Source organism: Stegastes partitus, unplaced genomic scaffold, assembly GCF_000690725.1.
Source record: "Stegastes partitus isolate 25-593 unplaced genomic scaffold, Stegastes_partitus-1.0.2 Scaffold1175, whole genome shotgun sequence".
NCBI classification, from domain to species: Eukaryota; Metazoa; Chordata; class Actinopteri; family Pomacentridae; genus Stegastes; species Stegastes partitus.
The window spans coordinates 53339-69331 of NW_007578906.1; the positions used below are offsets into that span (position 1 = coordinate 53339).

Genomic DNA, 15993 nt, shown 5'->3' on the forward strand with positions numbered 1-15993 from the left:
GGGGCTGGAGCCTATCCCAGCTGAATCCATCCATCCATCCATCATCTATACACCTCTTAATCCTCACTAGGGTCATGGGGGGCTGGAGCCTATCCCAGCTGACTTAGGGTGAAGGCAGGGGACACCCTGGACAGGTCACCAGTCTATCACAGGGCCACACTTAGAGACAGACAACCAAGCACACTCACATTCACACCTACGGACAATTTAGAATCACCAATTAACCTCAGCATGTTTTTGGACTGTGTGGGAGGAAGCCGGAGAACCCGGAGAGAACCCACGCTGCACGGGGAGAACATGCAAACTCCACGCAGAAAGATTCCGGTGCCCCAACCGGGACGCGAACCGGCAACCTTCTTGCTGCGAGGCAACAGTGCTACCAACTGCAGCCCATTTAGGAGCCAATTTGCTGTTTTCTTTTTTAACTTTACTTTTCATTTGAGGCAGGCAAGGGTTAATAGAGGTGTTTGCTTTTCCTGGAAACCACTTTGTAACGGATGAGACTTGACAACCTCTTGTGTTTTGCATCTCTGTTTACATGTGACCATCAGAAAAGCAAGAAATTAGTCACCTTAAAAGATACAGACTGAAACTAAAGTGGCACTGATCGGACTTGTTCTTTAATCTTGTGTGTGCAGGAGCCTTTAGTTCAACAGCAGCAGGTTTCATGATGTAAATAATGTGAATAACTTACCCTCTGTGTCTCTGTAGTGAGTCTGATTGACTGGAGTCACATTTTAAGGCTCTGAAACAACTAAATTAGCACAAGATACCCAAAATCCAATAAAAAATGAACATGGATACAGGCAGTGTTAATATAAATATGGCAGCAACACATAAAACAAGAACAACACAAAGTGCAACAAACTCTTTGTCTTTAAATAAAATCAGCCTCAGAGGCATTCACCTCTGCTTTGTTCAATTTCACAACTGGTCCCGTTTCTTAAAGCATGACGCACATGCGCTGTTTTACCACAGATTACAGGATTCCTACAGTTTCTGATTCTAATCTGGACTTTTCACAGATTTTCGTCTCCAGATTTTGTGTGTTGTTTAACAAAGAGATTAGATTTTTTTTGGGGGGGGGCTAATGCTGATATCAATCATCTTAACTGTTAGTGAATATTAATTCATTCAAAAAGGTGTCAAACAAATGAGAGTTTTATATCTGTGATCTTCTGCATAAAGCCTTTTTGTAGATTTTATTTCTCAAGTTGGAATATTTCATTTTGTGGTTGTGAGCCCTATGAAGCCAATTTGATCAAAACTTTTTCAAGACATCAGGGCTGAAACCTATTAGAGTTAATTGACTAACAGGAAATTAATCAGCAGCAATTTCTATAATCGATTGACTGCTTAAGTCACTTATGATCAAAGAAAATAACCGTTCTCTACTTCACTTACTTCAAGTGAAGTTATTCTACCTGAAGTTTTGACGAGACATTTAAAGATGTATGAAACTTGTAAATGTATTTTTGACATATTATAGATGGAAAACTGATTGGCTAGTTTGAGACTTTTCGGTCAATCATGTGACAGTAAGGCATCGAACCAGTTGTCAGCCTGGAAGCCCCACATCACTAACGGCTTCAGAACCAGGTAACAGGACCCAGTCATTTCCTTCTGAATATCTGCAGTATCAATCTGTTTAGACTGGAATAAATGGGATTACAGGGAGAGACCTGAATGTTTTAAAAGTCAGAATATTCAAGCTTTCAGAGAGTCCACAGGTACAAACTTACATTTTCTATTCAAGCATGTCATCTTTGTCTTAATCTCTGGAACAGAAGATTTAGGTTTAGTGAAATAAAACACACCTTTTCGAAATGAGATAATATTTCTTTGCATTTTCTGCTATGATTTCTAGCACCATGTGTGACTCGTGTCAGTTTCATTTTAGCATAACAAGAGATGATCAGTTATCAAACTAATTAATCTTCTAACAGACTTGCAGCAACTCTGTGATTCACTCACACTTAACCACAACGCTGCCCTCAGGTAGCAAATACTGTCTCAGCGTCAGTATTTCCCTCCATGGCGGCTGTTTTAAACGTTTAAATTGAACTAGCAGCAATAGACAAATGACTGTGGATGGCGGCTACAGCTGCTACTGTTTAAGCTGAAGAAATAAAGGTGAATAACAGAAAGCTGAGAAACAAATGTGCTAAACTCTCAGCACTGTTGGCAACTCCTGATTGGCATTTTACTTTGCACACAACTGCAGGAGCGTTCTGTCTGAGTTACACTGGAACACATGGAGCTTGTGGTCACTACAGGGGTGGGACTTGCCTGTTAGAGGGTGGGAGGGACTTTTCACAGGTTGCAGTACAGTAGCATTGCACCGGTTTCTGCTCTGGTTGTTTTTTTTTTTTTTGCTTTTTTTTTTATTTACACCTCCGGAAGAGTAAAGATCTTCTGTCTTGCTAGTTGAACATGATGGACTCTGGATCCTGGTTCATCATTTGGGCCATGTGTCGCAGAACGTCCTTCTTGGTGATGATGCCTAAGAGACGCCTGCATGGACACAAACAAAGGTCAGCGGTCACGACTTAAGTTTCATGTTACCTGCATGCAGCCAGCATAAGGTGGGCACTAGGACGCAGCACAAGTGTCTTCATTTAGACGTTGTACAACAAAACACAGCAGCATATGTTTCCTGACAGTCCACCAGCATGTTGTCTCTGCTTCTAATAGTCACTAAAGTTATGTAGCCATTGTGCTGAACAAAAGCAAATAAAGTTTCTCTTCTTTCCTCAACTTCTGCTTCAAAATGTGTTTTTATTATTACTCAGAGCAGCACAAGCTGGTGGCAGAAGTCATGTAGTACACCAACAAACGCCACACAAGACACCAAATTATAGTTTAAATCGTAGTTTGGATCACAAACATTCGATGCGTAGAAATGAACCTCAACTGCAAATTAACCTGTTAACGGAATTAAATTGAATCACACTTAAAAAACATAAACTGTGGCGTCCCTGATGGCATAAGAAAACATTTTACAGTCGGAAAATCAGCAAAGTTAAACCATCTTATAACCATCACCTGAAGCTCCACATGTGCAAAAACAAACAGAATATCTTTGGGTTTTCATAGTTTTTTTTTTTGGCAATTGAAAAACTGTTAAAAGAAAGAATTACATGGAGTCTTAATGAAACTCTTAATAATCAAAGTTAAGGACCAAAACAAAAGAATAAGGAGCTCTTGGACTGCTTTTTAACAATTTGAATAGAATATCGTTGGCTTGAATAAAACTTTGATAAAACCCAGGCTCTGGCAAATTGTGATGGACATTTTTAAAAAATATTTTCCAGAAATTCTACAGAATTAACAATCCGAATAAAGAGAGAATAAGACAAACAAATGAGCAGTAAAAATACGAGCTCATAATTGCAATTAACTTTTTGAACTATAAGAAATGCTGATATCCTCTGAACTGTAAATTTATACTTTTGAATAAAAACATGTTGGGAAAGAAGGAAAATTAGTAAAGATCCAATAAGCTTACCAATACATTTAAAACTAACGGTAAAAAGCAACTGTTTTATGTAAGTCACATTGTAAATATCTCAAATATTTGCTCAACTGTTAGTTTACTGCATGCAACAGTAAGATTTTTGTGTTCACAGCATAAAAGTATCATCTCTTACCCGCTCCTGGTCACCAGACACTGACGGAGGCCCAGCTTGCGGAAGATGTCCACCACCGTCTCCATGGGCGTGTGGTCGGTGACGGTGAAGGGGCTGAGGTTCAGGATGCGTCGCAGCTTCAGAGGCTGCGGGTTGCTGGCCAGCAGCTGCGGCGCGTCCTCAGTGAAGTAAACCACCGAGCTGCTCACCACGCCGTCCTGCTTCTGACGGGCGTTTTCTGAGGACAGACAGGAGGGGACGGTCACAGCATCAAAATGAGTCAACCATATATCACACATGCTGGCTGTCTCAGTGGTTGGAAAAACATCCATCTGACAACATCCAAAACTAAACTTGTACTTGTACTCAGGCTAGTTGATAAAGAAGTCGCAACTCCAGATTTCTGTACTGTTGAGCTCAGATACACACAAAGAAGACTCCAGAAATATTTATAATTCAAGCATCCTTTGTGCCAGACTGATCATTATCCTGCTCTGTAAAAGTGTTTGATAAAGTCAATGAGACAGCTACCAACACAAAATAAACTGTCACTATTACTTCCAACTTTTCTATTGTAATCACAAGTTCTGATGCTTATAATTTATGTTACTATCCGTATTGTATCTTATTGTGTTTTTTTATCAAACAATAAATAATGCCCAGTACAATATGTATGAAAATCTACAAACTTCTAGCAGGTACAACCACTAGAGTTACAATTGTTGGGAGAAAATATGGAAATCTACACATAAAACTGCACGACAAGTCTCATCCAAACCAGGTTTATGTCTGGAAAGTAGAGTCTGAAAATGAAAAATAGAGCAAACTAAAAAAAAATAAAAATTGTTATATTTGGAAAAACACTGTGAAACTCTTGGACTCTGTTCCACTTGGGTTAAACTATAGACGGGTGTTTTGTTTTTGCGGTACAACTTGATATCAAGTTAAATTTCACAGTTTTTAAAAGAATATATATATATTTTATCCTATACATTTTTCAGGTAAATCAGGTTCTAAAAATGTAATGATTTGAGATAGAACGACCCAATAAACTGCAGTGAAATATGACAAGTCAGCAAAAAGCCATGTTGGGATGACGGTAGTGAACCTTCATTACTCATTCTTTCCCTTTTAGCTTCACATGTCTCATATTTGTGCCTCTTTTTCATCTTTTTGACTTACTTCACAAAGGTTTCTAATCCTTCCTAATTTGTATTTCTTCAATTTTATGACAAAAAGAAGACAGTAAATATGTGTGTGAGCAGGTACGTGTATAAACGCAGATCTCTATCTGCTCCTGCAGGTGTGTCCTTTCTGTGTCTGTAAGCTTTTTGCAGTTTTTCTTTTTAAAGCTCTGACTCATAGAAAAGACCGCACTGCGTGAATGAAAACTCACTGATAGCGAGCGTGAGGTCCCGGCGCTGAACGAAGCCGATGAGCCTCTCCGACTCTCTGGACACGACCACTGGGAAGCCGTTATAGTCTGTGTCTTTGATGAGCGTCTCCACGTCCTCCACTGTGGTGGAGTCCTGGGTGAGGACGGCCAGAGGGGGGTCGTTCCTGCGGGGCCGCATCACGTCAGTGGCCAGGGTGCGGTGGGTGAACTCGTCCCGGACGTCCAGGTAGGGGTAGCCGTTGAGCTGGATGTGCGACTCGTAGATGCCCTCCTTCCCGAAGGCGTCCGCCACCCACTTGCTGGTGACGGCGGCAGCCATCAGGGGGACGATGTACTCCAAGCCGCCAGTGAGCTCAAACATGATGACCACCAGAGAGACAGTCATCCTGGTCACACCGCCTGAGTGGAGGCAAAAACTTTAATACGGCAGAGGCTCCGCAGGGTGTTGCACTGAAATCATTTATTTTTACTATCATTTGTTGACAATTTGCTGTTTATAGATTGTTTTTTAAAAGTTGCTAAAAAAAAAAAAAAGCTCTTTTACATCAAGTGGAGGTGGACACTTGAGGGCATCACCTTGATTCAATGGACATTTTTCACTATTTTTATGAATTAAATGATGAACTAGAAAGAAAAATAATGAACCTTTGATAAACTTAACAGCTTGTGGATCACACAGGGTTGCTACAGAGATTAACAAGATGAATTGACAGCAAACACAAAGTAGTTTAAAACCCACTTAATGATCATACCAGCCAAATTATGAACATATGATGGAACACCTAGAGGGCCCAGAAACATTTATTGTTATATTCTGATTTTTTTAGTTCTTCCCAGCGTGATATGACAATAATTCCTGACATGAAAGTCGTCAAATCACTTCGACTTGGATGGTGTCAGTAAACTGTGGTTCAATTTAAGTTAAATTCTTGCTTCTGCTGCTGCAGCATGATGATGATAAACAGCTTTGTGCATCATTTGAGCTCACAGGTGTCTCCTGACAGCCTGCAACAAACATTACTGCAAACAGAGGGTCACTGAAATCTTAAAATCGAACTGAAATTTTAAGCCTCAGCTCACGCCCAATCCCTGAACAACCTCCGTGTGCAGAGGAAGAATCCCCCCGTTAGCATCACTAGATTTAGTCTTCACTCAGGGAAACTCTGAAGTGTGTTGTTGCTCACCCAGACAGGCGGCAGCTCCCACCATGGCGTAGAGTCCAGGTGTGACGCAGTCGGCGCCGGGCCGGCACCAATTCTTGAAGATGATCCAGTCGTGGTGGTGGTACGCCATCTGCTCCACGGCGATCCCAACGATCCGCCCTGCGATGGCACCAACTGCCATGCTGGGAATGAAAAGACCTGACGGGATCTGAAGAGCACACAGAAGCAGGAGTCTGGTCAGGTGGTACAAAAAAAACTAGACAAAATATTAAAAGGATGCAGATACTCAGTAAAGCAAATTAAATATCTTTCAATCAAGTCTGAAATGAGACGATGCATTTCTGCTAATAATGTCACTTTAATTCTGCAGAATATGTAAAAAAACAAATGTCTTCTTCATCATCTTCCTCTTACTGACCTTCATGCCGAAGGTGAAGATGGTGATGACGATCTTGAAGATGAGGGCGAGGGCGAGCTGCCACAGGGCGTTGTAGACCCCGGGCCCCGCTGGTCGATCTGGGATGTCGTCTACTGGCCGACTCATGTTGGGGTTATTAATGTAATCACAGAGCTGTGACGACTCCAGTGCGCCGCAGTCGTTGAAGAGCTCCGAGATGAGTTCGCTGGTGCTGCGGCGGGTGTATGGGTTGGGGTACGCCAGCACGGCGGTGATCCCCGTCACTGCGATGACCTCCAGGACCGGATACTTCCCCAGCTGGGTGGTCTTCCTCCGCCGGCACCAGGCGATGTTGGCCCGAATGAAGAGGGTCCCCCAGAGGCCGCCAAACACACCCAACAGGATGAAGGGCACCAGCTCAGCCATGTACCACGGAGTGTGGTACTCCACGTAGAACAGCACCAGGCGGCTGTTTCCAAACGGGTTGATGGAGCGCAGCGTGAAGGCGGCGACCAAAGCAGCGAAGAACGAACGCCACAGAGTCTTTAGGGGGAAATAATAGCTGACCTGCAGGAAAGATGAATGACGAATTAAGTTAGGAGAGACATCGAAGTGTTTCTGAGAGAATTACACAGAAGAAACATTCACACATAAAGGCAGCAGCAGACTATGTCTACAGAGAGACTCCTTTAGGATATTCCTAAAGTAGGCAGGCAGTTTATTTTATTCAAAGTGCTTTACAGGTAAAGGTGGAAAACTCAAAACACGTGAAAGACAAACCACAGTAAGAAAAAAAGGAGAATTACAACTAATACTGCAGCAAAACACAAAAAGTCAGAAAAAGAAAAACATGCAGAAGATGAAATGTGTAGAAAAGAAGTGAATTTAAATTAGGAGAATATAAAGTGCAGCCAGGTTAGACAAGACTCCATAAAATAAAACTCATAAGTTAACAGCAGTGGCATAAAGAGCCTACTGTAAGTAATAGTGACATTTAGGGCAAATCAGAAGTTCTACTTGTAGCATAATGACTAAACACCACTTCATTATGTCTGGGACGAACTTCTGGCAACAATGACCAACCAGTATAAAAGAGAATCTATTGTTTATTTAAAAAACATAAGGACAGTTTTCTGGAAAGTCAGGACACTTTATGAATGATAACATTTTAGAGAGTGGGGACATTTTTGGAAAGTATAGATTTTTTTTTTTTAAAGTGGGGATTCTTAAAGATAAAGAGATAAAAAGAGCTGCTTGAGAAAGAGACAAAGCATCCTGCATCCAGATGAGGATCGAAGAAATGATGAACAGAATGATTACAAATTGAGCAAAAAGGTGGCTGTGACTGAATGAATGCAGATGAGTCACTGAGTTTTCGAACCAACCTCTTCCAGACTGAACAGAACTCCTCCGATGGGCGCTCCGAAGGCCACCGACACTCCAGCTGCTGCTGCTGCTGATAGCACCTGGAGGACGCACAAAACAGAAATACAAAAGTCACGTTGTTTCCTATTAGTCTGTTGGCATTTCATCAGATTTGTTCTTTGCAAACAACTCAAACTATATCTTGTTTTCTGCGCAAATAGCCGGATGCTAGTGACTCACCTCTCTCCGCTTGCCCTCGTTCTTGCTGTATTTGGAGAAGAGGCTGCAGAATAAGTTTCCGCAGCAGCAGGCCACGTGGACCAGAGGACCCTCCTTCCCCAGACTGAGACCAGACGACACCGCAAGCACCAGGGTAACCGTCTTAATCAGCAGGGTCCATTTCCCCAGGTAACCCCGGATGATGAAGCCGCTGAGGATCGTCTTGATCTGCAGAAAACCACAAACAGCAAAACAACTGTGATATCCATTAGGGTTAGATGTTAATCAATTTGGTCAGAAGGTAGTGTTGTTTTGTTGCACATTTTATCATAATCTCCATCGAACACTCCAAAATTGAGCTCATATTCCCGTTTTTTCTTTCCCAAAGAGTTTGGCAAAAGGTCCTTTTCGATTTTACTTATTCCATCATATCATGTCGAGGTCTGTCTTCGCCGCTTTGATTTACAAAGCAGTGATCTACCTTCCAAAGATCAAACACCTCAGTTTAAACTTCAAATCACAGGTTATCAAGCTCAGTAGCAGCGTCTCATCAGTCTGGATGTTACCTCTGGGATTCCTGATCCGCAGGCGTACGGAGCGAACACTCGCACCAGCGAAACCGCCAGGAAGGAAAACAGCAGAGCCCACAGAATGTACAGGAAGTAGTTCAACACGTACGCTCCCGCTCCCTGAAAGAAGAAAGTCGCGTTTAACAGCCACAAAAAACACTGTTCTGCTACCGTCAGTAAATCCTTCACTCACTGTCTCACTGTTCTCTATATATTGAACAGTTCCCACCTTGGTAAGCAGTTTTATTTATCAATCAAGTGATTTTTTTCATTAACACTGAATACAATCAGTGAGCTCTTTTTGTTTTACTGTGAGAAATCTGAGGGAATTTTCAAGCATAAATGTCGATTCTGGCATTCGTAAAATGGTGTACGGTAAAGTTAATGGGATTGATTTAGATGCACAACATTCTTATTATTGTCACAACTGAATGTTAAGACCTCAGCGACTCTTCTCAGTTTATCTTTCAGTCTTTCAGTAATCTTTATTGTACCATGATGTGCTTTTATTTTATCTGTTTAACCTTTTGAACTCCAAAACATTTTTTTTAATTGCCAAAATTGCACCATTAATCAGAATCAGCGACTGTAAAAGAGAAATAATTGCAGCATTTTCAAGTTTCATCTGTAACATGTCATTCTGTCAGAAAACTTAACGAATCTAAGTTCAATAAACACAGTATTTAAACCAATAGAACTTTAATCAACAGGTCTCATTTAAGAATTTGGCAAAAAAAAAAAAAACTGTTGACACTAAACAGATTCAGTAGAAAACTTAAAACTCTGCGCTTCTCATCACAGTGAGAATATAAGTGATTCTGTTGTGAGTGACCAACAGTCGTTTAACAAAAATTCAGGGACTCTGTGGTCACTTGGAAAAATGTTGCACATGTTGATTCCCAAGTAATCAAAAATTTTCAGCTTAAGGTTGTTTATTCTGATTTCTGTCTTTCTAATTGTGTGATATCGCCCTAAACACATTTCTGAGTTCTCTCTACTTCTACCCATGGTTGTTCTGTTTCCATAGAGGTGCTGGACTTTATACTGCAGTGAAAAATGAGCCCACAGTGAGTAAAAATGTGACAGGGGCTTAAAACCACCCAGAAACTGCTTCAGAGGGTTAGCTTATCTACACAAAGCCTCCAAGCCCATCCTGATAAGAAAGAAAACAAATGAATACTAATGCTGAGTAACTGTGCAGCTGGAGGTTGAATTCCTCATGCCCATATCTGACCTCAGCGTGGCCCGTCATCAACTCGGCCCATTTCTGCCACTGCGGACACTTGTCCCGGTCGTCGAATGTCGTCTCGTTGGAGGTCCAGCAGCACTGCTCGTGGCTGTACCAAAACGCCGAAAGACACACGCCCTCCTTCAGGTCAGTCATCCAGTCCACCGCTAGGTCGATCACGCCAGCCAGCGTACCTGAACAGAGCAGGAGGCGTCAGGACAAACGAAGCCACGCAAAGATTCTCCACCCAGATGATGAACTGGCTAGAAGCTATCACATCAACTTTTTGAGGTGAGTATTTTTGTCTCCATAAAGCCTCTCATCCTATCAAGCTTCCATTTTGTTCCTTGTCAAGGCTTTAAAATCAAAACAGTTAGTATGCAGTGGAAGTCAATAAAACCGCTGACAAATAGACCTCTGCTTTGATCAATCAGTCAAAGTTTCATCTTTGTACTTGTTAATTATTATTTAGTTTCTACAAAGCTCCACATTCCTCCAAATTTTCACAGTCGGCTTAAAAATTTGACCACTTTGTCCCGAGCTAAATGTATCCTTCTTGCCTTCAATCAATTAAAAAAAAGCATTATCTACTTTTCAGCGCATACTGATATTTCTGGTGATGACACACATTTACAGTGATGTAGTTTAAATTCTAACAGAAGATCTAAACACACATGTAAATCAAATATATTGGCAGCATCATCATAAATTCAGAATAACAAACATATACAGGCTTTTCCATGACTTCTTAAGATGGGAAACGTTCTGTACTGTATGTAAAAAGTGGCAATTCAACATGAGCAAAAGGAGTTCAGAAAACCTATTAAACCTGAATGCTGTGTGTAAAAATTAAACCCTCACAACTGAAGTCACAGCTCTAGTGTTTGAGTGTGTGACAGTTTCAAGTGCTACAAAACTCAGAAATGTGACACTCTGTTGTGACAGCAGATGTGGCTTGGAAACAACTCATTAAACAAGCGAATTTGGAAGCAGTTCATTCACTGCATTTGCTCATTTCATGCCCCTTTTTGCTGATGTAACAGAGTTTATGCATTTGAGCAAACTACCAAAAGTCAGGAAAGGCATGAACATCTTAGTGAAAACACAAACCACAGTAAAAGTGTGCAATAAATAATGACAAAAATGAGCAGCCAGGTACTGTCAGGTTTCCTTGTGCACATGTTGTGTGTCTTCAGACTCACTAAAAGGACATATAATAAAAAACACAAATAAATAATGCACAGAAAAATGAAAACAAAAGCTTGCTCACCGGGAATCACTCTATAAGTAAAAATTCTGAGGTGGTTTGACCCTCATATTTAATTTAGTTGGGTGAAGCTGTATTTTATATCATTGCTTGTACAGGGTTCCTACACATTTGAAATTTTGAAATTCCATACTTTTTCCAGACTCTAATTTCCAAAAACAAATTCAAATAGTGAACTTAGCTCACTTGATGTTGTCGGACTTGGTCTCATGCTGGGTTTAGCCAAAAACGCTGTGACTCTCAGTCAGAGGATGCGGTGACAAGACGAAAATGTTTTTCCCCTGTATATGACTCACAACCGCCGCCTCCCCCATGTTGGACATGTCAAACGATTTCACACAAAGTCTGCATTTAGCTTTCTTTATCCATTCGGGATCGATCCAACCAGTCTTTATGTTTGGGGATCTATGAGCCAGTCGTCAGAGAATGTACAGATACCCATTATGAGTTCTGTCAACGACCATACAAGACATTTTGAATCGCTCACTCACAAACTTTGAGGACATCACCTGTGTGTAGAAGCAGCAGTGAAACTTGACGACACCTGGGCGGGCCAATGGGTTGGAAGAGGATAAGAGCAGAGGGCGGGCATTCAACTTGTCAATCTGCCCAAATGTTTTCTGGGACGCATAACCATGGATCTATTATATATCAACACGTAGCGTACTGTGTGCTCTCACACAAATATTTTAGCTGCGCTGCTAAGGGCCTTAAAAACAGATCGATCCTTTTTTTTTTTTTTTAGATATTCATAAATTTATGTTTTAGAAAATAGAACATGGTAATAGTCTTGGAAACATGAATATTTTCCCATACAATAGTTTCTATTTTCCATACATTTTCAGACCTGGAAATTTATAAAAATCAAATTCCATACTTTCCATACTTACCTAGGAACCCTGCTTGTTGGTAAATTCATATCATATATAACACTGTAGCGTCGTAGCCTCACTATTTAAACTTGGTAGGTTAATTCACAACGCCAATCTTATCTTTATACTGTAAAGAACTTTGGGGCAACAGCTCTTGCTTTATTTATGTGATATAAATTCCGGAGAGTTGACTGGACTTGACAGAATAGTTTCGAACAGTCTACCCCAGAATCCTCGGGGACTTTAGGGTAAACGCTCCTCAAAGTCCTTGGGTCAGTGAGTCTGGAGACTGATTGGACCACAGTGACACTGAGAGACTGACCTGAGAGGAGGCCGATGAGCAGCATCACCACCCATCCTGACCAGGCATCCAGCAGGCTCTTGATCAGCTCCCAGATGGATTCTTTACTCTTACTGGTGATCTGGTGGACAAACAAGGAGGGTACACATATAATGTCAATTTACGTCATTTATTTAGTTGTGACTAGCAGCACACAGAAATTTTACACGGGAAACCATTTTTTTGGCCTCTTTCTATTTCAAAGTGTCACTCAGTAAGGCAGGTACTGTTAGTGAGTTCACCTGTCTGCTTTTCTGTTGTGATGGGAAACACCTCACCCTCTATCCCAGACTTATGACACTCCTCAAGCCTTCATTCAGGTTTCTACATCTTAACAGCACAAAGATAACCTGCACTAACTTTGCGGTGGCGGTCTGTGTCTCTGGATTTCTCCCTCAGCCAGTCGATGGTGTGGAAATCTTCATATGTGCCCACGTCAGGAAAAGGCTCGTCCAGGAAGTCCATCAGATTTCCAGCTCCATTCATCTCCTCTGTGGGCGTGGCAGCGCTGACACCTGGCCAGGTGAGAACATCATCAAACTCAGGTGTACAACTTGAACATCATCCATTTTACCTTGTAACAGTGAAACAGCTTAACTTCTGGAAATAACAGATGCTAAGGAGGGGCACACTATTTTCAGTTTTTAATTAAGCTGTTTTCTTTTTAAATAGCAATCTGATGAAACGACATAACTAACGACCCAGAAAGAATGACACTAACACTGACTTTATTTGTTGATAATTGTAATCCCTGATTGATTTAATCAAAGCTACATCAAAGACAGAATGAAAACAAATGTTGATGACACTATGTGATTTAAAAGCTTTAAACCAGCAGCAATTCAATGTACCGGTAGCTTAAAAAAAAAGACGCCATCATCGCATTATGTGTAACATGGATAAAACATTAAACCTAAATTATGTTCTAGTGTAACAAACGAAAACAGAAAAATGATTTAGTCGCAGAGAAACACTGCAGCAGCTTTATTTACGTTAGCAGCTAAAGCTAACTTAGCATCGCCTCTTGATGCTAAATTAGCTCGTCTTTTACCTTCGCCGACCTCCATGTTACAGTCCGGCCTCACGACTGCGGATGGAAAACGTCTGCAAAATTCTGAACTTAAATAAAGTCGAGTAAACGGGACATTTTATACGACATGCACAGTGAACAACAAATAAACCGATGGGAGACAGCGTCAGTGTTCAACCTGTCGATCTCACGATACTTTCGTGATCTCGCGTTGGTTGTGCCCAAGTCAAAGATCGTCTATTAAGCAGATGAGTCACACCCTAGGTAGAAAGAAATTGCGGTGGAAGAAATACTCACATACTGCAGATAACTTACAAGTGGCACTTTGATGGGTTGTATTACACATGCTAATATATTAAATGATAATTACTACTCATGCATTAATTCATATGAAAACACTCTGTAGATTGAACAGAAAGCAGAGATGATCTGACACTTCACATTATGCTCATTATTCATTAATAATGGCTGATTTTATCCAGATACTGGTTGTGAGCATCAGCAACTTTATGCTATTTTACTTAATATATTTACCTAAAATACTACCTTTTATTTTGTCTCCTAAAATGACCAGAACTTTCAAATTCAGCTCCAAGGTCAGGTGTTCCCACAAAACACTGGGCTTCACCTGTAATAACTGCAGCTCACCTGTGATGATGATTGTAGCTCATCTATGACAGATCGCTGAGTTAACACAGTCTCTCCTGCAAACACACAGCTCTTATCCATCACACAGTACAACCAGAGGGGCGTCTCATGGTTTCAGACTCATTCTGCAGCACGACAACGAGCTCAAACATCCAGCAGAACATCCATTCACAGGAAGAACGAGGAATCCTGCAGCTGATGATCTGAACCCACAAAGTGCTGATCTCTGGATTGTATGAAGAGCCAGAAGACACTGAAACAGACCAAAGAACTGCAGCAAGCATTCCAAGATGCTCCATGGGAAAAAAAAACAAAACACAACATTGTCATATAAAGAAGAGAGAACCAGCGCAGAAAGAAACATGACCTCTTGTATTACTTAATTTTACATGTGAGCTAAAAATCATTCACATATTTACAGCGTTCTGATCATTTCTTACAGTTATCTCAGAGTACCAAACAGTTTTCTCCTGAATTAACTGTTACTGCATCGTCACTTTGAGATCTTGTCAGAGGGTCACTTTACTCTGCCTCGACTGAAACACGCAAACCAGAATAAATACAGTTATCACAAAAGTAGAAAAATATAAGTTTGGATATTCACAACATTAACAGTTATGGTCTCTCTTTGGTTTGTCCCAATAAGAAAAAAAAGTTTTCAGAAGTAGGAACATCAGCATGATCATTACATGGTACCAAACATAAATATGAGCTCCACAAACCAATAAACACATACATCACTAAGTTCTAGAAAACGCTTTATGCTGCTCGTTGCTCCATAATAAGTGTTGTCTTATTTATTATATAAAAAGCAAGAAAATCTAATGTGGTAAAAATCAAGGTTGGTTTAAACTAATGCCTCTATATCACACAGTACTGATGATAACTGAGTATTGGTGCCGGCACTGGACTCAATATTTTCATCTGATCATCAGGAGAAAACTGTTTTTCATGAAAACATCCAGCAGCTCCTCCCTGATCATCACCTGACTGACGCCTGCTTCACCATATTTCAAACTGCTTGTGCTTCTTAAAGGCTGCTCGGTCCACGATGTTGTTGCTGAAGAGTCTGGAAAAAACACAAAGGAGAAAGCAGATGTCATCATTCAGGAAGAACAGCATCAGTGATTTCTCTGTGAGCCTCTGAGCATTCCTGAACTGACTGATGAACGTTTGCTCACCGCACAGCGTCGATGGACGAGTTCATGGAGACCAGCTGCAGTAACACATCTGTCGACGCATCTGTGATCTTGTTGTGACTCAGACTGCAACACAAACACAACAAGTCACAGTCATTTATCACTCTGCTTTATCTGATCATATATTATGTTGAGAGAATGTAAAAGTGCCCAGATCAGTAAATCAAAAGGATGAAAAATAAAATAAAGGTTTCGTCAGTCTTTATGAAACAACTTCCTGTAAACACAGCCTCAGTGTGCAGATATAAGTTTCCTCTAAAACAAGTTCATAAGTTGGTTCACATCATGTTCTCTCTCCTGGGTTGCAAACACATCATCATCTGCCAATAAAGGTGTGTTTGGGTTCATATATAACACTGTGAGTCTGGAATATACTTTATTTGAAACCCTCTGAACCCTGAAACCTGCTGCTGGGTTTGACAAACATTACACCATTTATCAGAGCCAGTAAGTGTAAACAACTGTGAGGGTTATGGACTTGTTTTAGATGTGTTTTGTGGATTCCTGTTTTCTGTGTGTTTGGCTGGCGTGTTTTTCACTTTCAGGCTGGGCAGAGCCGATTGGAGGAGGACGCTCTTGCGCCGGCACAGCCGCGGCTCATCAGCTCAATCAGCAGAATCCTAAAAGCCACTGCTTCACGAGACTCCGGTGCCAGATGATTGTGAACCCCA

General features: G+C 41.0%; 1 protein-coding gene and 1 long non-coding RNA gene across 2 annotated transcripts; both read right to left on the minus strand.

The window, feature by feature from the left end:
- Positions 1 to 1022: 1022 nt before the first annotated feature.
- On the minus strand, positions 1023 to 12937 carry LOC103368574 (chloride channel, voltage-sensitive 4). Its single transcript, XM_008296980.1, has 11 exons — positions 12806 to 12937; positions 12428 to 12527; positions 9973 to 10160; positions 8736 to 8858; positions 8191 to 8397; positions 7971 to 8051; positions 6607 to 7152; positions 6210 to 6396; positions 5026 to 5424; positions 3651 to 3867; positions 1023 to 2514 (listed from the first exon to the last, which is right to left on the minus strand). The coding sequence occupies exons 1-11, from the start codon at positions 12929 to 12931 to the stop codon at positions 2424 to 2426; spliced, it is 2265 nt and encodes a 754-aa protein (XP_008295202.1). The 5' UTR covers positions 12932 to 12937; the 3' UTR covers positions 1023 to 2423.
- Positions 12938 to 14476: 1539 nt separating this feature from the next.
- Positions 14477 to 15987, minus strand: LOC103368575 (uncharacterized). The gene is made up of 2 exons (XR_520786.1): positions 15305 to 15987; positions 14477 to 15192 (listed from the first exon to the last, which is right to left on the minus strand). It is a non-coding gene; the product is annotated as an uncharacterized LOC103368575 (long non-coding RNA).
- Between the last annotated feature and the right edge of the window lie 6 nt (positions 15988 to 15993).

Bases quoted from the DNA above. Each gene is read 5' to 3' on its own strand.
- LOC103368574 (XM_008296980.1), bottom strand. From the start codon at position 12,931: ATGAATGGAGCTGGAAATCTGATGGACTTCCTGGACGAGCCTTTTCCT. The intron at 6,397-6,606 runs GTCAGTAAGAGG...TGTGCTCTTCAG, and splicing joins TCTTCACCTTCGGCATGAAG to ATCCCGTCAGGTCTTTTCAT. The intron at 2,515-3,650 runs GTAAGAGATGAT...GTGTCCATGCAG, and splicing joins TGTCTGGTGACCAGGAGCGG to GCGTCTCTTAGGCATCATCA.